Raw genomic sequence first — 24965 nt, forward strand, 5'->3', positions numbered from 1 at the left:
TTCATCCACCTGGCCAGGCATGACTTCAAATGTTTCCACTCATTCCTCTGCATGACTCGACTTTTAAAAGTCCTTTCAGCGTGCATAAAGACACGAGGTACATAATTAGTGACAGTGAAAATCCTCCAATACACACACATATGGCATCGCGGCAAGAATAATTTCACAGTTGCTGTTGTTCACAAAGAAATGTTGAAAGCTGTGTGAATTAAGCAGCGCTGCAAATTATAGCTGATCGTTGGAAACAGACTTTGCTCCCTTCGTGTTTATGCGGCAGTCAGCGAACGCGCGCCCGTTCAGCTCAAAGACACAAACACTTCAGTCGGCTCCGGCTGGCCTTTTGTTTAACCTAATGCACAAACACGAAATACTTGTGATTTTAATAAACCAAACGTCTGGATTGTGAATGATACTAATGTTACACAAACACACTTTTTTTCTGAGTGTAATCACTGAGGTAAAAAGGTGATTATTAATTGCTCCATTCCCATTAGCAGCACATTTTGTGGGGTGAGCTTATGTTAGGTGGCGGCTGGTCTGAAATCAGATTCAGGATCACGGTTTAGGTTTGTTACTGCTTTCTTCATACCAACAATAAACTTTTGTTTTTTCCGCCCTCTCTCAAGGAGAGAGAATAGTCCACGACAAAAATCCAAGTCCAGCAGCACGCTGAAAGCATTTTGGTTCCTCCGACATGTGCTCTCTTCTTAATTTTCCTCATTCTCCTTCGTCAGTCTGCCATCACCCGCTCGTCTCATACCTGCCGAGCTTCTTTGGATCCTTGCTGGGCATGCACCAGTCATCGGCCTCTGTGGTGGACTGGTAATGCCGCAGGGCCGACTTGTTGAAAACAGGAAGTCTCTCCACAGACTCTGAAGACAGGGCCTGGTGATACAGCACGGAGGGGAACTCATTACTGGAGTCTAAGCACACCCCCACCCACCCCGCTCTCCTACCGAGGTCCATGTGTGTCTAATTAGAACTCAGTAGCCTGTTTACAACCACATCCCTCTTTCTCCAGAATGTAACCTTGTAAATTATACTAACAACATTTCTGTATTAAATAGTTACTCTACATCTGCCTCCACTCGGCCTATCCAGTACATCCGGCTAACAGCATGTAAGCTTGTTAACTCTGCACCAACTTGGCCTTCAACATTATTTTTTGACATTATGTGTTAAGGTGGAGTTTTTCTCACCTTCAAGTATATGACCGCTGCTGTGCCATAACCCTCCATGGAGTAGAGCTGCAGGTCTCCCTGGAAATACTTGGCGTACAGGCGGGAAATGGGCAGGCCATAGCCGAAACCAGCCTGAATAAAGGTCGGGAAAGCAGAAACATAACAAGGTTACACTGTCTTTATAGATTAATCTAAAACTACTGCAACATTTTAAAAAAACTCAGTTTTAGAAGTCCTCAGTTTCTCTCATGGTTACAGTTTAAACTAGTGAACCACTGCTGACTGCATTTCACAGTGTAATAAGCTCACTTGCAGCCATGTTTGTGTAAGTGTCTGGTTAAAACAGGGTGAATTAGACTCAGGTTTACTCTTAATGTCAGGTTCAAAGCCATTAGCAAGATTTTACTGAACTTTACTTATGTTTAAAATATAATTATAGACCTTTTTTTTCTTTTAAATATTGCACTTTTCTTGGCTAAATTAGAACATGCTTAACACAAAGACATTGCAAATATAAAAATAACACCAGAATAATCACAAAATCACCTCCAAAAGAAAGAAAAACTAAGAACAATCAAGAATTGTGAAAATGAGATTTAAAAAACTTGTCAATAAAGGGAAGTTTTACTCCATTTCACCCCTTGAAAGCATACTGGGAGTAACCCTCGAGGCTCTTTTCTGAACTGAGTGGTTTCTGTGATATTTCAGGCCTGCTTACAGAACCAAATGACAGGGTTTGCCACAAACGTTAGTGAGGGTGGTCTCTGCCTCTGCAGCTATCCTTGGAAAAAACCCAGTCGTTAAACCCAGTCTTTATTGATTTGTGCTGTCATTAAGGTTTCAGAACCTATCATTAAAGGTACAGGCAAGGTCATCAAATGTTGTCTTTAGCAGAGATTTAACAGACAAAAAAAGTTTCCATTATAAGTCACTGGACGTTTGTAGTCTTCCACAGTTGAGCAGCTCTAGCGTCACAGGCCCAGCCACCTTTGAGGTCTAGCTATGACCCAGCAGAGCTCGATTCACCCACACTGAGGTCCACGATTTGAACGATAGACAAAAATTTTGTAGTTTTGCCTCTGTGCACCACCACAGAGCAGTTTAAAGTAAATTATCAAGATATCATTGATGTGCAGACTTTCATTCAAGCGGTTCACCCAAAAATTTGCATTAACCGGTTAGGAATTACAGTCATTTTCATATATAGTACTGCATTATAAGAGGCCTAAAATAAAGCTGTGTAATTTTAAACATAAGAACTGCTTTTAAAACTTGATGAAAATCCTCTGTAGTCAATGACAGCCTGAAGTCTTGAAGCCATGAACATCACTAAATGCTGTGTTTCCTTCCTTGAGATCTGCCAGGACCTTATTGCTGCTGTTTTCACTTGCTTGTTTTTTGCGTTTTGGTCTCTCTGCCTTCAGTTTTTGACTTCAGTAATTATAAAGCATGTTCTGCTGGACTGAGATCAGGTGACTGACTTGGCCATTGAAGAATATCCCATTTCTTTGGCCTGAGAAACTCATTGGTTGCTTTTTCAATAAATGCTAGTGACCCAGTTACACTGGCGGCCACAGATTCCTATGCTATGACATTCCTTCCACCATGTCTGACAGATAATATGCTATGCTTCAGAATATGAGCGGTCTCTCCCTCTCCATACACGTCATGTTGATCTTGGTTTCATCTGTCCAAAGATTTGTTTAAAAGAACCGAGAAGGCTTTTTTTAAATAGATATTTTCTGGCAAAATCTAATCTGGTCTTTCTGTTCTTAAGTTTAATTGTTGCAGTTACTTACTGTCAGCACATTATTAGACATGTAGCCCCACTGTCTCCAGACAGCAGACAAAGTTATAACAGCTGTTTTACAGCTGATTATAAACTCCTATTATGACAGCTAATGTTAGGCTTGAGTGTCCTAAAAATCTCACTTTTCCTCTGATAAACAGTTTGATTAAGTTCTCGTATCATACAAGAGTTTATTTGCTAAATCTAACAATGTTAGATCCATTCAAGAAAAGTTTCACTGATGCTGGCTAAAAGCAGCTAACAGAGGATAATAGCAGCTAACAGAGACTAACAGGAGCTATCAGAGATTAACAGCAGCACTCACAAAAAAGGTCAAGATATCCTGAACAGCTCATCGAGTCCTGTGGGAATTTGTAGGGCATGTTCAGAATAAATAGCCAGGGACACCGAGGATACTGACAGCTGAGCTAAACAGCAGACTAACAGCCTGCATCACTTGCTGCAAATGAACAGCGGTCAGAGTTCCTAAATAGCCACAACAGCTTCAACCCCACCACCTTCAACTTCAAGAGGAGCAGTGTTACTGAGCTCTAGTAGTAAGATTTGCACTTTTAAGGACAAAAAAAAGCCTAAAAGCAAGTGTGACAGTGTTAGTCTCACCAGAGGGGCATTACGACCATTGTCTACGCGGACTGGACTGGGAGCTGTGGAGTACATGTAGCTGAAGAGACGTTCAATCTTCCTTAGAGGGACTCCACCTCCTCTGTCAGACATCTAAAAATAAAGCACAAGTATGCTGCATTTACAAGAGTTCTCTTAGTGTTTAACTCTTTATCATTTGAACATAATCTAAACAGCGGTACTTTATGTATCTAGTCTGCAGGTTAGTTGTATTTATGGTATATACCAAGAGCAGACTTAGAACAAAGTACAACACGTACAGTGCTGCCTGGAGCTTAAATGTTCTGGCCTATTATCATGCGTGGTGTCCTCATTTACTTTGATAGTGAGATCCTCAGTGCCCAGTGAAACACGAACTTTGATCAAGGGCAACGTCGTGCTCGTCTCGTGCGTCTCTACTGTAGCTCTCATGGCATTCTGACAGAGGACATGGAGTCAGAAAAACAAGTGAGGAGACACATGAGGAACAGCAATAAATGTCCTGTTTTTAATAGTGCGTTAATACTGTACCTTGAAGAGCTCAAAGAGCATATGGTAGAGATGTGATGGCACATATACAATTTGGATGGGCTGGCCAGGGTTTTTGGCTGTGAAACATTTCAAAACATTGACCACAAAAACACTTTTAAATGTATTAAAACTGTCACAGATATTTAACCATTAGGGTCTTATTAAAAGGTGTGCAGCTGGTCTCTTAAATCTCTTCCTTCCTATCTCTTCCTGGATAGAATAAACTATATATTTGAGCAACTCTCACCATATCATGTAAAAGAACAGGTGTCTCTATATCGTATATAACGGTGTGTATCTATATCATCTATATATTTAAAGAACAGTTTTCTGTTTTAACAGTTTTTTTAACAGTACAATTTTTTAAGAAGAAAAGAAATGACATAAACCTATCTTTACTATGTAGATATGAATGTTACGGTTCAAGTTTGGGAACCTCTAGTGTCGAAGTTTTGGCAGAGCCAGCAGACAGGAAACGGATAACTTCAGTATAAAACCAACAAAGATTATGTTCAGGAGAACAGCGGGGCCTTGTTCCAAAAAGCCGGTTCAACGGGCTCTGCGTCTATCCTAAAACTTCTAGTTTCCTTGAGAGTTCATTCTATCAATTCTTGGTATGTCCACTCTGAGTTAAATACGTGCATGAGTAGAAGAAGAAAGCGATGGTGCTTCGGTATCAGGATTTGCAACAAGTAATGAGCAGAACCTTTCTTATCCAAATTGTGACTCTGTGCCGCAGAGTTAGAAAAATTGAGACTACAGATTTTATTCTGAGCTGATTATAACCCTGTGACATAATTCCTGCCGCCGTCCTTATATATTAATGACAGAATCATTGTAAAGGTAAAGCTAAACGTGTCTACATGTCTCAATAAATCGCCGCAACTTTTTTTCATTTTCCTACATAGTAAAGATAGCTTAAGACTTTTGCACAGCACATTTTGACTAGCTGCAGTCTGCATTCAAAAGTCCACAACAATCCTAAAGTCATTACACCCAAATATACTCACAAGTATTTACCTAATCAGCAGGTATTTTTCCGCCATTTGGACCAATTAGGCCAAGTCAAATGATTGTTTAAGCAGTCGTTTAAACAGTGTTTACAACAGTAACATGCAAGCAATGCTTTAGCACCTTCATGGAGTCAGTGTTATAAAGATGTGACCTGATGATTTTATTCTGAGCTGATAATAAATCCACAAGGTCCAGTGATCGCTGTTTCTACGCTCATGACAGCTTAATTATAAAACTGTCAAACATGCGTAAAGAGCAAACATGCAACTGGGATTTCAGTGTTTGTGAAGATGTAAACTTCTGCAAGTGACTGCATTCTTATACGTGTTCTAGTATCAACCGTTAGGGATGGGTATCGAAAACCGGTTCTTGTTGAGAATCGGTTCCCACTGTTTCAATTCCTTGGAATCGTTTGCCATTTTTGCAAACGATTCCCTTATCGAGTCCAGTCGCCCCGAATGACGTCACCACGTTGCGGAGCGTCGGAGCGTACCTGGCAGGAAACACGGCGCCTAAGCGGCTCAAACGCTTAAAAGTTTGTTTATACTTTACGAGAACGGATGACAACAGGGCAACTTGCAATACTTGCAAAGTAGATATTTCATTAAGGGAGGAAACACTACGAATATGCAAAAGCATTTGCTCACAAAACACGCGATGAACTTAAATGAATGTCTTTAATTCTGCTCAGCGGTAACGTTTGCACGTCATCTCCCGTTAATGCGGCAGGTAAATAATCAACTAACAGTGCATATTATGTTAGCACGATCTGCTTTATTACAAAACCTGCCATTGTGCATTTAGGTGACCGTGATGAGAGAGACAGACAAGAGTCTGGCTGGCGCTCGCTGGCAGTTGTCGCTGCAGTCTACCGGTAGCATCTCTTTTCAGGCCCGCATGTCACCGAGCAGTGACTAGTTTGTGGTCAAAACCTTGCAGCCATTTGCCACAGCAGATGGTAAGTGAATGTGTTTAATTGTAGGCAGGGACATTACTGGATATTCTTGTGTAATTGCTACAGAATAATTTATGTTATACTTTGTTATTGCTACAGAAGAATATTTATTTTATTATTTTACATTTACAATTTTCCCCGGGGACCCTGTGACACTCCATTGAAGAGCTGTAGGCTGTGGATCTCTTAAGATCTCACTGTTGGGTTTGTAAGGCCATGTTACTCCTAAATTTCTATCTTGTTGAAAGAGAAGATATAAAACAGTTCTAAGCTAATCGACCTTAGTGTTCTCCTTTTTAAAAACAAGAATCGATAAGAGAATCGATAAAGATTCGAATCGTTAAACAGAATCGAAAATGGAATCGGAATCATTAAAATCTTATCAATACCCATCCCTATCAACCGTACATATGAGGAACTGAGTGTCAAAAGGCGACTTCAGCTACAGCAGAAGGGGAGGAGTCAAAGATGAAGAAACCCTGCCAGTGATCGTGATTGGTTAACAAAGCCTGTCACCCTGGTAACAATCTTAGAGTTTCAGTTCGTTCTGTTTCTGGAACAGGAAACCCAGCAAAACTTTCCTCTCGCAGAAGTCAACAAGCAGAAAATCCAAGCAGCGCTACGTCCTGAATTAAACCTTATTTTTTTTAAAACACTTACAATTGACTTCTGTGACCTTCATATCTGGAGAGGTCAGGTAATACTGCTCACACAGCATCTTCGAGGTTTCGTAGGCATCTGCAAAGTGAATCAAGAAACGTGACGTTCTCAGCGTGAGAAACTGTTACCACGACAAAAAACCCCAGACCTGCACATCCTGAAATAACAAGGGTATAGAAGCCCTCGCTCTTGTTCTCACAGCGATCATATGTGCACACGCACTACATAACAACACAACACCGCTTACACACACTACGTGTGTTGACTCAAAACATCAGGCAATAAAAGGTCAAAAGGTCACGAAGCTGTATGAACAGACAAGTAGTGGAAAACAGATAACACACAGCGTGCATGGGTGTGAGTGTGTGTGCATAGCTATGAGAAACATCATTCTTTACCTTTTATTACTTCCACAACGTCACAGGTGGGGTCAATGCTGCCGATATGCTTGGGATGGGCCGGATTTACACTGCCGTCAAATATCAATGCTAAAGTAGACATATATTTAAAAAAACAAAACAATGAGAGGCTCATCTATCACACAAACACAGTATACATGCTTCAGCTGGAAATAAATCCAGATTCATTAAAATAGTCAGTGTGACAGCAGTGCTACACCGCTGTTGTTATCAGGTTGGACCTTGATTATGGCATACTGGTTATAAATGTAGTAGCCAACACTAGGTGTGGAAGTCCATAATCAACACATTGTAATTCACCTTTACCTCCTCTTTGCAAAAGCAGGATCTGAATCGTTTTCTGCTACTGCAGCTTTAAAAAAATGCTCTTAAAAATACACTAGAACACAACTCGGTGCTGAATCAGCTCATCAAGTGTAACTTAAAGCTTTTGGTTTTACTTCCACTTAACCTTCTTTTTTATTTTAGTTCCTTTTATATTAACTTCTAGTGATGTACACTGGCCTGGCTAAATAAGTGCTGCCAGCTTCTTTGGAAATTTAGATCTCTAACAGAGCTTCAGCTGTAAAACCTGATTCCCTAACATTAGGTCCTTGATTTGTTTACCATTGACCAACAATACAGAATTTAAAGGAAGCCAGTGGGCTCAATAGTATTTCTTAGGGTGTTGTCACCACCTATAGTATGTTTATTCTGGTATGAATCTGTGTAACTTTTCACCCGTGATCTGATTTAATTTCACACAGAGAAAACTCCAAGTGAAGTCCAAGCAAAAGAATTACAAGACAGAACATTCAGTCTGCTTATTGGAGCAACAGAAATAAATACAGGAGGAAGGTTTCTGTGCTCTGGACTATCGGAGAACACTGAGAATTTACGTTCATTTCACAGCTAGCTGCTTGCCCGTACAGACCTTTGCACATGTATTGTCCATTGCTGCATCCCAGAATGCAAAGCTTACATGGCTACAGGAAGTTTTTTAGCTCAAATTCACACCATAAACGAACTGCACTGGAGTTCATTAGGAACCAGACTGAGACCAGCACCTGAGTGCGATTACAGTGTTCACACCAGACTAAACCTGGCAGGTGTGAAAACACCCTTAAACCTCATTTATTTCACTTTTATTTACATGAAAACTCCAGAGGGCTCCTTTAATGACATGAACTGTGAATGATAACAACTGTGTGGATTAACTCACAGCTAATCACAGGTAACTATACTGACTGTGCTGGTTCATGAGCATGCGTGTGGAGATGCGGCTCATGTAGAAGCGGTCCAGGAAGTACTGAACGTTCTGGTTGGTGACGGGGTCCACGCCGAAAGCCTCCTTGTACTCCACCACCCCCTGAGCCATGGTGGGCACCACGTTGTTATGCCGGTTCCTGATGTTTACTAGAGTCTGTGTAAAGCTGGGGACAACATGATAAATGCATGAATATGTGAAGGGACACGATGATTGTGAGAGTTACTGCACATCAGCATAGAGAGCACATCACATCTTCTAGGTCAGCTATATAAGAATTCAGCTGTAGAAGTGTGCTATTATAAATGCAATTAGCAAGTTTAAGGAAGTGCTTTGAGTGAAGCAATTTCTAACAGATGGCACCTGACAAAAAGTCAAATTAAACATCAGGCGGTAAATGCACTGAATGAATAAACCAGGTGAACAACTTGAGATTAAACAACTACCGTCCCACTTTCTCTTGCACAATGATGCCTTGGTTTGATCTTGTTTTAGAATTCCAAAGGATTCATTTTGCTCCTCCCTTAAAATCCAGTTCACTAACTGTCAGACTGGGGCATGTTTAGTTGAACTCGAGCGGATATGATGAAAATGAGACTTCAACCAATGCGGGGTATTTGTGATTTCATGTGAGCATGAATGGCAGAACTGTATCAGGGATTCAGACGATTGCACTACTGATTAATTAACAGATGTTGAATTGGCATTGGTCATCACTCACCTAATAAATAATATGATTTGTAACAAACACAAAAAGCCTGTCAGAGACATTTGTTTACAGTTAGTACACATATAGTGAATAGTTTCTGCATACGACTTACTTTTTCAGGACATCCTTATCGTCTGGATCTTTTTCTAAAAAGTCTATAAGCTCCAACAAACTCTGAGAATACCTGATGGACACAGAAGAATAGATTTTACAGCAGCACAGTTTAATTTATCACATATCAAAAGGGCAAGAAAGGCAATAAAGAAGCATGTGAAAGAAGCTACTCTGGGCAGAATTCTGCTGTAGCTGTTGGAATATGACATAACAACGTCCTCTCTTTAAATAAAAGATGATTGTTGTTGGTCTAGACCAGTGAATGAGGAAGTGCTGAGCTCATCTAGTCATGCTCTCTTGCGCCGCCTCACTGGACAAAAACTGGGTGAAAGGTAACCAGCAGTGTAGCTTCAACTCAACACACTGAGCGTGTCCCTGAACTGACCTTCTGGGCCCTCGATTTCTGCTGAAGGCACACTGTGCAAACAGACATCCTGTAATAGACGTTTTGTGCAACTTTGCCCACAAATGCCAAAGCCTCAAGTGTCTTGACTTGTCAACACCAATAACAAACAACAGATCGATGCTTTTTGCAAGTAAAGCTCAGGGGGAAAAGGACGCTACTGTCCATGAGGTACATGGCCAAATATAGTTGCTGCTGTGACTTCTATTTAAGAGTGGGGTTGGGCAAGAGCCTTTTGTTACCTGGGCTTAGTAAGCTGTACATCATCAACACGGATAGCATACCATTTGTAGTCTGTGATGCTGCTTTGGTGGAAAAGCAAACTGCTATTTTAGTTTTCAAGAAAAGCTGGCTGAGCTCTTCAATCATGCAAACAAACAAGGCTGACTAGCTTACATCTGTAGTTTTTGCTTTGTGATGCATACAGTAAAATCTAGAGGCAGAACCCACAACAGTAAAACTCCAGTAAATGGGGCGTTATCCACTACAGGAACCAGTGGAGAAACTCTAGTGCATTCCCACCACAAGGACTAGAGCTTTCTATAAGTTCAGGAACTCTTGAGGGCTAAACATGCCAAACTGGTCACAAAGCACTTTATTTTAGCCACCATTTGAATGAAAGACATTTACAGAAGGAAGTGAACCACACCTGGCCCAACCTCTTTAGACTAGGAACAAAAGTTTCAGCTGCTTTGGTCAGAGACATAGCTACAGTATCATAACAATAAAGAGGTCACAGCTGTTCTTCTCACAGTCAACATGTTAAAAAAACAACATGGTTATGAGTTCTCCTACATATACACACACGCCTTTACTTGTTTACAACCTTTCCTGCTTGGATTGTGCACCCTGAAATTGGAGTGTGCACATAGGTTCACGCTATATGGAATGCTGGTACAGCTCCTCTTTGAAGGTTGTGACAACAAACAAAAACATGGTGTACAGATGGCATGCACCAATTAGCATGGATTCCTCAAAAGTCAAAAACAGGTGCTGCATCCTCACAGAGCACCGCTGAAGCGAGACCAGGCATATGTGTTAATAATTAAGTCATAAAGCCCCACTGGGACAACACAACCATGTGAAACAGGGACTGGCTGTCTTATCTAATCCAGAACAGATCATAAAACATGTTCCCAGATCAGGTGCCAAGCGAGTGCACAGAAATCCTCTGGCTGAGAAAAGAAGGGATTTGATGCACATTTAAAGTTAACAGTCACACAAGCTAAGGTGCAGATTAGCAAAACTACAGGATGGCTGTATGTGTGAAGTTACTGTAGATATGCAGATGCTGTAATGTGTGGGATGTAATATTATGAGGTGATAAGCAGAGGGCGTGAGTGACCTGCATGCTTTGAATGACCAGTTGAACAGCGCAGGAGTCTGGGATTCATAAATATGTTTTTTGTTGCTGTGCATCTGAATTTCTTACCAGCTGGTGAGGAGCCTCAGTGATGGAGTGCCGAGGAGTTTGTCAGGGAGGAAATCAATTTCCTTCATGATGTTGGCCAATCTGACAGGAAGCTCCTGGCGGAGGAACACAAAGGAGGTCTTCTCACATGCATTGGCCGAGCCTGCAGTCACGTGAGAGCCAACATCAGGGAGAAGAAGAAAAAAATCACTGAGCAAGCACAAAAACATGACCTCTGTGTCATCTTTGTGGGCATATGCTTCCTTCGGGCAGTTTGTTTCGCACCTGAACTGAACATTGACCTACGATTAAAATCAGGAAAACTACCACTACCACAGACACACACGAACACATAAATAAATATATAAATAAATAAAATAAAAACAACAACGATTTGCTCTAGTTCACTTACCAAAGTCGATGAACTGCTTCATAGACAGGGGAGATGGAGAAAACTTAGAAAACCTCTCCACTTGTTTCGGTATCCCACCCACAAAGTTGTTTTTCAGCAAAAACTGAGCGAACTTCATTTTTTCCCCTCTCCCCTTTGCAGACCCCAACTCAGAAACAAACAGTCCTTTCTCTCTTCAGCACAGCCCAGTTTGACGACTCTCAGCTAGCTCGGTGTCATACCTCTGAAGAGCTTCGAGGAAACTGCCTGTGGGTTCCCCGGTGTTACTGTTCTCTAGCAGCGTCTTTGCATTTTACAGGCTGCTTTGTGCCCCTCAAATTCAACTTCAGTGCTGTGTTACGTGTGTTGTTGACTGTAGACGGGGAAGGGGGGAGGGGAGTGCGGAGAATGACATCAGAAACAACCAATCAGAACCCGAGTTGTCCTCACTTTGGGTGGAGTCATTTTTGCATCGAGGGATGCTAAACGTGCTCTACGTGCATCCCCTACCGACGAGATCTCTGAACTACTTATCTGATTTAAACTTTTTCTATCCTTAGAGTAAAAAAAACACTGATTACGTACATATATATGGATGAAACCCGCAAATATCCAAACCACAAATTAAATCCTCTTTATTTGTTAAAGTTATGCGTCGGAAATGCTGAATAATTCCTGTTCACCTTTTAGATCTAGCCGTTTAAAACGCACTTCTCAATCTTGACCACAAGATGGCGGCGTTCGCAGTTCTGGTCCAATAAGGTGGGATTTCACCCCCTCTTTCTTCTCAGCATCATCCTGCTCTCTCTTCCTAGGGATGTATCGGCGTGCCGTGCACCTGTTTCATCTGTTGTTTGGGGTCTTCGGGCGGTGAAATGCCCCGTTTTAACCCGTTTTGTCAGTAACCACACGAAAAGGCTTAACCGACCTCTTCGGTGGTATCACAGCGGCTTTGATACGGTGCCATTTGGACAGCGGTGGAGGATGTGTTGATTTGTCTTTCCCGAGGTGCAGCAGTGAGACAGCATCTTTGCCGGTGACACATCGTTATCACTACGAGTGGACGAGGAGGTACGAGTGAAACAATAACACTATTCGCTGTACGGTTGTTTTCGGTGAATTAGAACCCTTTTGTGTTGTTAAATGTCATTGTAACGCTGATGACAAGGCCTTAAAGGCGTCGACGTTTGTATAAATGCTGTCACATTTGCAATTAGCTAGCAGCGAATGCCTTAATGGCGATAGCCGTCAATGGAGCACAGTCATTTTTGCTTTTCTTCCTGTTGCATATGTAGTTATGTTTTTTATCTTTTCTGTTATGACTCTGTATGTGTCAGCTCTGTTGTGCTAATGTGTAAGAAGATAAAACGACCTGCAGACGCGCAGCTAGGTTTAATTATGTGCGTAACACTCAGGTTTGGTGATAGTTTTGAACCTCTGCCATACACTCACAAACCATTTCATTAGGTACACCTTGCTAGTACCATGTTTGGCCCAATTTTGCCTCAGAGCTACCTTAATTCTTTATGACATACATTCAGTAAGGAGGTGGAAACATTCATTAGAGATTTTGAGCCATATAGCTAGGGTAGCATCACACAGTTTCTGCAGATTTGTCGGCTGCACATCCATAATGGGAATCTCATGTTCCGCCACATCCCAATGCTCTACTGGGTTGAGCTCTAGTGATTGTGGAGGGGATTTGAGTACAGTGAACTCATTGTTATGTTCAACAAAGCAGTTTGAGATGATTTGAGGTTTGTGGCCTGGCACATTATCCTGCAGGGAGCAGCCATCAGAAACCTGGTCATGCCCATCATAAAAGAATGGACAAGGACAGCAACAATACATCAGCACAAAAAATGATGATCAGCTGGTAGTAAGGCCCCCAAAGTATGCCAAAAAAATATCTCCCACACTATTACGCCACCATTGTCAGCCTGAACTGTTGATACGAGGCAGGATGGATCTATGGTTTCATGCCGTTTAACCCAAAGTCTGACCCTATAATCCAAATGTCACAGCAAAAATCGAAATTTGTCAGACCAGGTAATAATGCTTTGTTCAACTTTGATCTTAGCTGACTGGAGCGCCACCTTGGTGTGGTCTGCTGCCTGTGTGGTCATCAACAACGCACTTTCTCCCTGAGAACTGCTGCTCACTGGATATTTTTCAGAAAGTTTTCTGTAAACCCCAGAGATGGTTTTGTGGGAAAATCCCAATAGATCAGCATTTTCTGAAATACTGAGTCCAGCCTGTCTGGCATCAGTTACTATGCCCTGTTCAAACTGTCTTAAATCGCCTTTTTCCCTTATTCTGATGCTCAGTTTGAAATGCAGACGGTCGTTTTGACCATGTCTAAATGAATTGAACTGATACTGGTAACTGGCTGATTAGATATTTGTGTTGATGAGCAGTTGAGCTGATGTACCTAATAAATTGGCCAATCACTTATATATTGTTGCTACTGCGTGCAACAGCTAATACAGGCATGAAATTAGCAGCCTGTAGCAGGCTCATAGTTAGATGATCTCAACCAGTAGGTCACATGGTGCAGCTCTAAGGGATGAGTTAAATTAAATGAAAGAATTAGAGTAGAGCTTAATTATACAAAGGTTTTAAGAAAACTTTGTTTTGTTAAGCCCTGGCTCTAGAACTGCACACATGGATGCCCCCATTCGTTGACATGGCATAGGTGGGTGGGGCAAGCATCAAATAGGAAGTTGATCCTGAGTTAACTTACACAAGGTAAAGCTAGTTTTTCTCAAAAGGTCATAAAATTGTTACAGGGAGTCTGCTTTAAATACCATTGAGAGCTATATAAATGTGATGAACTACTGCAACTAAACAGCATTCTGAATGTGGCAATAACATGTTTATATCTTTGAAATTATGCTGTTTTAGCCCATTCACCCAGCTGTGTTTGGGTAAAGAATAATGAAAAAAATAAATACATTTTCAACCTTGTAATAGAGAACCATTGTGTATATTCTCTGTACTTCACTCTGCCAAGATTGCTCTCTTCAGTGTTCAGTATTGACCCACTTATCCCAGACACCTGGAGCTTCTACAGCTCAGACTGGGCCACTTCCCAGGTGGCAGTCGCTAGTAGCGTAAGGTGGGTTCTTTGAAGAGCCCCACTTGGCTCAGTAAGGGTGGCAGCTGTTCCATGACACAAGAAATATATATAAAATATATGTATTTGCTATTGATATTTGGTTATGCTAACCGATATTGTTTTGGCTTTCAAGTCAAAAATCCAGTTTTGGACTGTCAAAGCTTTTATATAAGCTTTTTTTTTTGTCATTGACCCATACAGATTTATTGGTGCCACTAAATCAATGCTTAATACAATCATATGTAGTTCATTCCTATTTGGTCGTCTTACTTTAAGCCCCGCAGGACACCATGTCGGACAAAAGCGACCTAAAAGCTGAGCTTGAGCGCAAGAAGCAGCGCCTTGCCCAGATCAGGGAGGAGAAGAAGAGGAAGGAGGAGGAGAGGAAGAAGAAAGAGGTAAGGAAAAAAGTGAGTAAATTCCCACCATCGTCACTCATTTTGTATGTTTTCCTTTTTTGTGTGCGGTTGACTGATTTTTTGTCAGGTTGTGACACACGAACAGCATCTATGCATGTGCACAAGGTTGGTGTTTTAAGTATGGATCAAAATGTGCATGCAGCTGCATGTCTTAACCTATGATGTTTGAGCAGTGTAGCTGTTCTTTGAGTTATGATGAATAAACTGGTGGGGTTTTTTTTAACTTATCCCGAGCAGACGGAAAGCCAGCAGAAGACCGAAGCGACCCCAGAAGATTCAGATTTAGATCGCAAGCGTAGGGAGACTGAGGCCCTGCTGCAGAGTATTGGAATCTCACCAGAGCCTCCACTAGGTATGCAGTATTGTAATAAATGAGTACTAATTTAGAAAAGAGTGTTGCTTTGCTTTTATGATGAATCTTTAAATATCCGAGCAGGTTAAATCCTCAGGGTCACTTGAAACGAGCTTTTGGAAGATCACTGTTCTCTAGTGGTCTGAAATTGCAATAACACCCCCTACACCTCAAAACTGGGTCACTTCCAGTGCTTATTATAAGCTTAGGTTATTTATAACGTGTCTTCAAAAGCTGCTGAACATAAATAGATAATAATGAGTATAAAACTGATAGTCTTTTTGTTTTAGATCTTTTTTTTAATTTGTCAATGACATGCAGCTTATAATGTAACATTTTTTATTATTTTCAGTCCCGACTCCTGTGTCCCCCTCCAAATCAGTAAGCACACCCAGTGAGACGGGGAGCCAGGACTCGGCCGATGGAGGAGCAGCAGGCAGGTGGGCCAAAATCAAACACTGTATACCGAGCTGTAATTCCAGAAGCCTTAGTTCATCACATTTGTTCAAATCAGTGCACTTCTAAGGGTGAACACAAATTTATCAAACATTTTTCACCTTCTCATATCAAACAAAAATTACATTTTAAGTACACGGCTCAAAAAAATTAAAGGAACTCTTTTTAATCAGAGTCAGTTAAACTTGTGGGATATTGATTGTGTCAGTTAAGTAGCGGAGGGGGGTGTTAACCAGCTTCAGTTGCTTTGGTGTTCATGAAATGAACAACAGGTGCACTAGAGGGGCAACAATGAGACATCCCCAAAACAGGTGGAGGCCACAGGTGTGTCCCCCCCCCCCCCCCCCCCTCATCTTTTGTTTTTTCACTAGTTTTGCATTTGCCTAGGGTCAGTGTCATTACTGGCAGGTGAGGTGATACCTGGAGGTTGCACAAGTAGTCCAACTTCTCCAGAATGGCACATCAATACGTCCCACTGCCAGAAGGTTTGCTGTGTCTCCCAACACAGTCTTGAGAGCATGGAGGAGATTCCAGGAGTCAGGCAGTTACTCTAGAGCACTGCACAGTGTCGTATGAAGTCCTTAAACCATCAGCAGGTCCAGTATCTGCCCCTTTGTGCAAACTGGAATAGGATGAGGACTGCCAGCAGGCCACTGGTGTGAATGTCAGCCATGCATGCAAGCATGTTGGAGCTATACAAACAACTGAGAAGCATTTTAAGTTGCTCCAGTGATGGACTAGCCTGCCACATCATTTTTCACTTTGAGTTTTGAGCGTTTATCATTTTCATTTCCATCAAATGATATGGCATCTTTTGGTTTCTAACATTACCCAGTCCATATCATTATAAATATCCAGCTTGATTTTTTTCCCCCTCTGAGATCTGATGTGCTTTAAAAGTGTTCCTTTAATTCTTTTCGACCAGTGTATTTGCGTGGGAGACACTTGAAAACCATGACAGACCATGACAGACGTGTTTGGTTCTCTTTGAGAACCGTACAACAAATTTTATAGTTGTTCACCGATGCCGGGCTTCTTGAAGACTAAACATCTTAAAAGGATAATAATTTTAAAAGGCTTTTGGCTGTGGGTGTTTATGGTTCATATGACATATTTTCTTTCTTTCCTTGTGAATGGCACAACAGGTTTAGGTAAGGATGAATGTTCCTAGTGGTGAGGTTAGGTTTTGAATTTGGTGTCTTTCATTTGTCATGGCATCCAGTGCTTTGATGACCACTATACAGCTTTTCCTTTCATGTCTTTCCTGTAGAATAAATCCAGATATAAGCTGTTGAAAGCAAGAACCATAGTGGAAAACCTTTAGAAAGCAGCCACAGTGAGCCAATAAAACTAGCTCTTCTATGAAGCAATGGACATGAACCATATGTTTGTCTCAAAGTGGCTCAATTGAGCGTAAGCGACAAAATATAAGCTTTTCCCCTTCCGTAGGCTGCAATCACAGCGCTCGTTCATCATACATGCTCAGGCTACTGCAGGATTTACTTCTACGCCTGCTCATTCATTACTCACCCAGACACGTGCTGGAGCTCTCTGACTTCTGCACATGGCTGCTCTGGTGAATGCTGTTGAGACACGAGTGGTCATCAAGCGCTTTCCATTGCTTTTTAACGACAGGATGATGTGCGAGTGATGCCTTCAGGGGTCATTAGTGATGTGATGTTCTGGTACGGCCAGGGGTGGAATTGGGGCTACAGAACATGCAAAAGTTTGTATTAGACAGAAATTGCCTTATGTAGGATTTTTCATCTCTTTTTAGCTTTTACAAATTGGATTTTACAAATTGGTGAGTTAGTGTTAATTCCTGGAATGATTTCTTTTTTTTTTTTTAACCCCCAAATCCACCCTGAATGATGGCATGCCATTTTGAGCTCTCCATTTGTGGCTGTGTATATGTGTGTCCCTTCTTAGGTCAGGTTTCTCTAAAAACAAGTCCCAAGCACAGACCTCAAGGTAAGCATTTTCATGTTAAACACAGGAATCCCCCTCACCCCCTACCCCCTACCCCAACCCCCACACCCTCTCACCTCTCTTTGGCTGAGGTTACCCTCAATGGGAGATTAAACCCACAGTGTTGTCAGTTGTCTTATTTTTGTGTCCTCAACGTTATTTATAGGCTCAAAACAGTGCAGTGCCCTTTCTTCTCTGTTCAGCTTTCCTCCACTCTTTGCTGGTGTCCTCTCATCTGAAGCTTACCTGTCTCCTCTAATACTGGGGTGAAAGATTTCTGCTCTCATGAGCTGAACCACAGAAGTCATTTCAGTCTTCAGAGAATTGCCAGTGCTGCTTAAAGTGTCATCCCCGTTACTGTAAAACAGCCGGCCTGTCAGGCTAAAGAAATGCCTTGCCACTCTCACCTGGCGCTTTGTAGCACAAGCTGAATGTTAACGGGTGTGCTCGCTGTCCCTGAAGGTATCATCAAGAAGTGTAGTGAAGGCTGGAAGCATTATCCTTTTATGGCTGCTAGAGCTCAACCAAGCTGCCACAGAACTCCTCGGGTTTCTGCAGCAACTTTTTGACTCTTAAATCCCCAAAATGAATCTCAGCATTGAGCTCAGGGATGTATTCAATATTGATGATGTATAGAAAGTACACTGTCATCATGTATGTGAAGCACAGCAATTTTCAAACCCTTGTGCTGTGTGTGTGTGTGTGTGCATGTTACATGATTTCCATGTATTGTTTGGCACTAATTTGAATGTGAAACACTGAATTTTACATAAATATGTTTAGAATAACTGCACAGTGGGCGAGGATAGGTACTGAAAAAACAACAGGAGAGCAGCTCTTTAGTTTTAAATAAAAACATCCTGTGAGCCTGAACTTCGACATACCCAGAATACCTTTCTGTTTCTTAGATTCACTTATCGTCACATTGTCGATCAGGATAAAGGGTCAAATGCCGCTGGTTATCAACTTGCTATGCTTGCTACGCTTACATGAAAGGAGTGACTGCATCTGACCAATCACAAACATGCATAAGTGTACTGGCATGGATTTTATTTTAAAAAAACTGCACAATTAGAACAGTATGACGATGTTAAACACATAATGCAGACTGAAAGTAACACAGCTGCTACAGATAAAGAAACATTGTGGGGGAGTCTGTTTGGAAATGCACTGTACTGCAGTTTAGTATTAAAAGGACTGTCTGAATGTGTGGGTACTTTAAGTGCTCAATAAGCCTGGAGGAGAGCTGCTTTATTAATAAAGTTTATTAATAAAGTTTATTAATAAAGTTTAGCCTTTTTGAATCCAGGAAAGAAAGCCATCAAAAATACAGACTCTACAATTAAGACTTGAAAGGATTTATTTTTTACAATCAAATATTCCATTAAATGTTTAAAAGACAGGTTTTTTTCAGCTGTAACCTCAGTGATGTTTAACAGTAAAGAATAAATCTAAAAACAGAATTCAAACATAGGCTACCTGTAAATTTGATAGGTCAGTAAGTAAAAATAGATTCCCTGATTTAGGATCATAATGCTTACAGAACAATAACATTGTTAAAATTGTTTGCAGCCAACATGAAAAAAAAAATAAAGGAATAAAATTGTGTCTAAGAATCTCTGTTGATCTCTGATGACTTCAGATGTTTCCTTGAGAGCTGATTGGTCAGTGGGCGGTGATTTCATAGCTGTTGATCTCTCATTTAGACCATAACCAACTCTGGAGCAGGTTAGATTTGCAGCAGCGATTTACCCCAGGAAGAAGTTAACCATGTTTGCAGTACTGAACACCCAGAATTAAACCTGAAGTTACCTGGATGAGACCACATCCTGCTTTGTAGGATGTGGTCTGGCTTCTAGTCAGTCATGCTACAGTTGTATATGTCACTGGACACTGGATTAGTGTCATGGGTCATAGATGTTGTTTTAGCTGGATGTAGTATACATAGAAATATTTCTGCAGTCACTAGGACATCAAATAGCTTTTCCTTTTCCATCTTTTTCTGCCACAACAACTTGTAAGCAGAGATCTTTAAAATAACAGAGCACATTGATGTTTAATGAAATATAATATATCTGCCTCACCTCCTTTATCTGTTTAACTTTTTCCAGTGCCATTTTTGCATGAAAATCAATGGGAGTTCCTGTGTTAGGCTATTATAAATAAGTGGTGTCAGTGCATAAGAGTGTGCGCACATTCATGTGCTAATGTCTGTTTGTGCACGACACGTGTGTTTTAGTGTTTTTGTATTTGTTATAAGGTGTTTGTTTGTAAACATGCATGTCCTCTCTTGCCCTCCCCCTCCCCCTGTTGGTGACATCAGGACACTGCAGTGGGACACAGACCCCTCTGTGCTGCAGCTGCAGGCTGATTCTGAGCTCGGGTACAGCTTTCTCCTCTCCTCTTGTTCACTATTAAAACATTTTATAAAAATCACCTGCAAAACATCCTATTTGGCACCGCATGTCATACTGAAAAACCTCTCGACTTTAAGTAATAAAATATTTAATGGTTTAATGTCATTTGTTACTTGAAACTTTGGCGTTTGAAATGAAAAATGATGCCCTGTTTGATCGACAGCTTGGATTTATTCACAGTAGGTCAGGAGCTAATGAGAACGTCTTCTCTGCCATCCAGGCGCAGGATGCAAAGACTGGGGGCCTCTAAGATCACACAAGTAGACTTCCTACCCAAAGAGGTCGTCTCTTACAGCAAGGAGACTCAGACACCAACCTGCACCCTGTCTGAAGGTGAATATTTATGTGTTTGTATGTGTGCGTGTGCACGAGTGAGCATTTTTAGAGCCTTTTTGGATGCTAAAGAAGAAATACAGTGACTGCTGTTTTTATGTTTGAATGTGACAATGATTTAGTTACCCAGGTCTAAGCCTGCAAAGCATGGCGCTTATAGATCTTACAAAGGGAGAAGACAGATCGTGCTTTGGACTTCTGGTTATACGTAGAAACAGGCTGATGTAATTCACCCAAGATTACTTGATAGATGAGGGGCAATTGCAGTGTGTATATTATATGGCATAAAAATGCATATCTGTGAAAGCATGATACAGTTTAAATAATACGTGCTTCTTAGATATATTCATTAAAGTTTAATATTCCTGATCAGGAAAGCTGTAAGTCCAGCGTGCTTTAGCGTGGAGGAAATTGGTGAAAAAGTGTGTTTTTGTGCATCTGTGTTTTAATGGGTGTGAGTTCTACATGTGAAGAACGTGAAGGTATGTGTGGATACCTGTGAAAATGTATACATGTAAGTGGGAGCTGACGTGCTGAGTTGCAGCTACTAAACAGATCCATGTGGTTAAAATTTAGCTTTATTAGTGCAGTGGATTTTGTGGAACATCGATGGGTGCAAGCGAACGGCTTATAGATTTGAGTTCATTCTAATGGAGAAGGAATTGAATTGAGATTAGGGTTGAGGACACTTTGAGTTTTTGCATAATTTCACTTAGGTTTTGTGTTTGAAAAATGAAGATTTTCCATTAGGACATTACAAATGCACACAAATACTTGTGTAGCCACAACTTTAGAGGATAGTACAGCGTCTTACTATAATATCCTGGAGATAAGGTTAACCACTACATGTCGTCATCTTAAAATGTAGGGATTTATATGAGGACTTGCTTTCTCATAAGGAAAACAGATTTAATTCCCCCACATTGTGAGTAATACCTGGTACACACACACACACACACACACACACACACACACACACACACACACAGACAGCCTGGCACACATGCACACAATCCCTATCATCTTCTCTATCTTCCTTCTTCTTGTTGCCAAGACAGCTGGCAGCCATGTGACTGTGAAGGGGTTGTACTTCCTGCTTCCTGTCATTATAATAGATGGTCTGGTGTGGATTCCACTGCCCCCACCCTCCATCAGCAACAACCATGCACATACACACGTCTGTACCGATCAGCATCCAAATGGCCTGCTTCAACCCCCCCACCCCTACTCCACCCACCCCCATTTCCTTGACAGACCCAGGAATAGATCATTTATTCAACAAGTGCACACATATGTGTGCTGGGAGACATCTACTCACACACACACACACACACACACACACACACACACACACACACACACACACACACACACATACACATGTTCCTGCAAGTATACTTAATGGAATTTATCTTGGTCATGTTTGCTCGCACATACAAGGTCTCGACAAACAAACGTGCAACTGCTGTAAAATGTGCAAGACAGATATGGTAGTTAAAGAGATAAGGACTCGGCAATTAAGCAGGCAAACAAATAAACATGCAGCAGTTCCTATATGCAGGTCAAGTAGTCTGTGTACACATAAACAAATAGTCACAGTGTGACTGGTTAGTGCCCGCAGCAGTGCTATATGTCGGTCCATTTAGGTTTGTTTGTTTTCAGCTTCCAAGAGCATGCTCAGGAGGTCTCTTTGTGTGTTTGTGTGTGCACGCATATGAACATCTGGGAACCAGAGCAGAGCTGTGTTGGTCTGCGGGGAGGTGACCTTGGCCTCAGGAGACCCTTCCTTTGCAGACTGCCACAAAGCTTGTGTGTCTATAGAAAAGGGGGAAAGAGGGTAGATGGTAACACCTGCCTGCATTTCTGCCTGTGTGTTTATTCAGGCTTGTTCCTTTCTGTTGATTACCTAACCCAGCTTGCGGCATACGTTTCATTTTAGGTCGCATCTACGGGTAGTTAAGCTACGATTTCAAATTTCAGTAAAAATGTTACATGGTTTATTTTCAATAAAAGGCTGTTGAACCTAAAAGTGTGAAATTTAGGACTTCTTGCACCCTCAAGAAGTAAATATAAAAAAGGCATCATTGATCCTCAAAGAAGTCGTGTTTCCAGTACATAGAAATGTGTGTTTGTGTAAATCTGCTTCGAGGAATTAGAGCTATGACCTCAGCTTGTAGCCCCTGGTGTTCTCGTGCAGCTGCACTAGCAAATATTCATTATTTCTACTGTCCAAAGGCCTGTTTTTATTGAGTGGATCAGGATTGATATTGCTTGGGTCTTCCTGTGGTAACAGGCTGCTCACGGTATTCATAGTTCCTTAGTAATCTTTGAGTTACTTACATTCTTAGTCTTAAGTTCTTCTGAAATTAAATCGTTTCTTCTCTGTTCTTGAAGTCTGATGTGACTATGGTGGGATCCCCATAGATCCTGAGTCTTGTCAGAACCATCTGATTGAATCAGTGTGAGGATTAGTATTAAACTTATTAATTTAATAATTCCTTTTTTTTTGTAAATTTACTATTTGATTCATAAAAGCAAGAGGTGGCTTCACATTAAAATTATAACACTGATCTTTTTTGTTTTTATGTTTTTTGCCCAAGTGCGTTATTGTAATTGATTTAAATAATTGACAGATGAGTCAGGAAGTTTCTCACGGCGTCTTTTCCTTGAACTCCTGACCCCTCGTGCTCTCTTATCTGTCCTTATGCCCAGAGTGGCTGGCTATGCGCTTTTGTGTGGGTGTGACGTGAGCATGTGTTGAAGCCCGAGTGCAGTTTCATGAAATTGGATTTGATCTGACGTTGCATGCAGCTTGTACACAGGAGTTTGTGTTAAAGTGCCCATGTAGTTTGTGTGTGTGACTCTCATTTAAACCAGTTAATTTTAAAGCTTTTCATTTCCGAGACCAATTTGCGTCTACATAATTGTAATGCGTCGCTCCCTGTGAATGTTATTTTCCCATTGGCTGCTCACTGATCTGGTCTGTACCGAGTGCCCATTGTGCCAGGCAATCGGATTAGCCCCAGTCACGATTGGTTCCAGCTATTTGCTGCTTTTCTAATGCGTATGAATGGACACGGTTGTTGTGACGGATAGATGCTTTGTTTAAGGTCATAGCTGAGAAATAAACCAAGGTCTACTGTGGTGTGTGTGATAGTAGACTGACCTACTAAGGTCAAACAAAGTACTCGGTTCAGTTATGTCTGTGTTGTAAGACCAATACTTTTTTATATATTTAACATGAACTGTAAAACAAAGCAAAAGAAAAGAACTGCAGCAAAAGAAAATGAACACTAAACTGCTGTTCTTATTTACACATGCATCACATATCCATGTATAAATAAAAAACGTCATTTTTTTAGATAAGGGACAAGCATGGCAAACCAAATCTTCAAAGTCAGATACATTTTGTATTTATAAATTCAAACGATATAACAAACCAAACACTGCACAGTTTACAAAATCTTTTAGACCAAAAATTCCAAATTGGTCTCCGACCTTTTCACGTTTTTTCCTTTCTCCTTAACTGCACATATAATTCTTTCTAGTGGAAAGTTATACAACATTTGGTCCATGAGTTTTTCCCCCAAACTCAGGTTTATTATCGATTGTATTTTTTTTATTACTAGTACATGCCCATGTTACAGTATTGTCCGGTCTGTTTGTGCTGTTGGAAAACTGATATATTTAATTACATTGATTAAAAGAAATTGGAGTGAATGAAAAATATTGATGTTGCTTACATAAATAAAGAGACAAATGTGGTTGTGATTGTATGTTCTCATGCAGCAAAATGTATTTCCATCTTTGTATGATTAATGAACCACTTCAGCTGCAGAAGATTTTTGAATTTACCTTTCATCATGTTACAAATTTACATGCATGTGTTTACCTATTCATGTCCCTTTTAATTGCTTGGTTGGAAATTGAGAAAAGCCCACTCACCTGTAGTCGCTTGCAGTTTTCAAATGTCATTCACTTTCTCTGGTTTCTAGTCTCCACATTCTTCCATTGTGGACGCTTCAGATGTACCTGTGTGCCAAGTTTGGTTGTTCTTGATTGTGTAAGTTTGTGGGCAAGTTAAAAGAGTTTGTGAAGTGGCTGCAGCACAGATTCTAATATATAAGCTTAGAGAGGATGTTAATGGGTGCAAGGCCTAAAGTAAGACATTAACTGTAAATTAAGAAAAAATACCCATCATTCTTCACCTTCTTTGAGATACAGCACTTCCAGTCTCCTCAAGTCTAACAAAAAAAAGAAAGAGAAGCGAAAAGGTGAGATTTCATGTAGGTGTAGTAAACTCTGGACACCCTTTCTTTCTCCCTCTTTTGCCTTTCCCCTTCATCCCCTCTCTGGACCAGCCAGCACCGCTCTGTAATGAACGAAGCAAATGCCAGTACTTTGACAGCCACACTTAAGTCCGCTGAACCCAGTCTGGGGATAGCTATCACTACGTGT

General features: G+C 41.0%; 2 protein-coding genes across 23 annotated transcripts in view; one reads left to right on the forward strand and one right to left on the reverse strand.

The window, feature by feature from the left end:
* Positions 1–263: 263 nt before the first annotated feature.
* pdk4 (pyruvate dehydrogenase kinase, isozyme 4) lies at positions 264–11806 on the reverse strand. 4 transcript variants are annotated; one of them, XM_003457260.5, is made up of 11 exons: positions 11466–11806; positions 11075–11216; positions 9238–9309; positions 8398–8582; positions 7150–7239; positions 6752–6829; positions 4123–4199; positions 3931–4029; positions 3592–3705; positions 1200–1313; positions 264–885 (listed from the first exon to the last, which is right to left on the reverse strand). In XM_003457260.5, exons 1-11 carry the CDS (start codon positions 11581–11583, stop codon positions 742–744), a joined length of 1233 nt encoding a protein of 410 aa, XP_003457308.1. In that variant the 5' UTR covers positions 11584–11806; the 3' UTR covers positions 264–741. The 4 variants fall into 4 exon arrangements, 3 of the variants coding, with proteins under 3 accessions (XP_003457308.1, XP_019206064.1, XP_013120812.1); XR_003215841.1 differs by lacking the exon at positions 264–885 and having other exon boundaries at positions 1289–1313; positions 3873–4029; XM_019350519.2 differs by lacking the exons at positions 264–885; positions 1200–1313; positions 3592–3705; positions 4123–4199.
* A 138-nt stretch (positions 11807–11944) lies between these two features.
* Positions 11945–24965, forward strand: part of dync1i1a (dynein cytoplasmic 1 intermediate chain 1a) — a 60807-nt gene continuing 47786 nt past the window's right edge. For 3 of the 19 annotated variants that reach the window (XM_013265354.3, XM_013265348.3, XM_013265343.3), the window contains exons 1-7: positions 11945–12515; positions 14839–14972; positions 15219–15333; positions 15686–15773; positions 17719–17760; positions 20081–20140; positions 20395–20507. In XM_013265354.3, coding sequence (XP_013120808.1) covers positions 14853–14972; positions 15219–15333; positions 15686–15773; positions 17719–17760; positions 20081–20140; positions 20395–20507 — 538 coding nt within the window. In that variant the 5' untranslated portion in view covers positions 11945–12515; positions 14839–14852. Of the gene's footprint in view, positions 12516–14457; positions 14563–14838; positions 14973–15218; positions 15334–15685; positions 15774–16934; positions 16941–17718; positions 17761–20080; positions 20141–20394; positions 20508–24965 lie in introns of all 19 variants that reach the window. The other 16 variants (XM_013265355.3, XM_013265353.3, XM_013265352.3 and 13 more) reach the window with 12 other exon arrangements.

The sequence above is a fragment of the Oreochromis niloticus genome, linkage group LG22 (genome assembly GCF_001858045.2).
Source record: "Oreochromis niloticus isolate F11D_XX linkage group LG22, O_niloticus_UMD_NMBU, whole genome shotgun sequence".
NCBI lineage: Eukaryota > Metazoa > Chordata > Actinopteri > Cichliformes > Cichlidae > Oreochromis > Oreochromis niloticus.

Bases quoted from the DNA above. Each gene is read 5' to 3' on its own strand.
- pdk4 (XM_003457260.5), bottom strand. From the start codon at position 11,583: ATGAAGTTCGCTCAGTTTTTGCTGAAAAACAACTTTGTGGGTGGGATA. The intron at 4,030-4,122 runs GTACAGTATTAA...GTCCTCTGTCAG, and splicing joins TGCTCTTTGAGCTCTTCAAG to AATGCCATGAGAGCTACAGT. The intron at 3,706-3,930 runs GTAAATGAGGAC...CTTTATTTTTAG, and splicing joins CTGAGGATCTCACTATCAAA to ATGTCTGACAGAGGAGGTGG.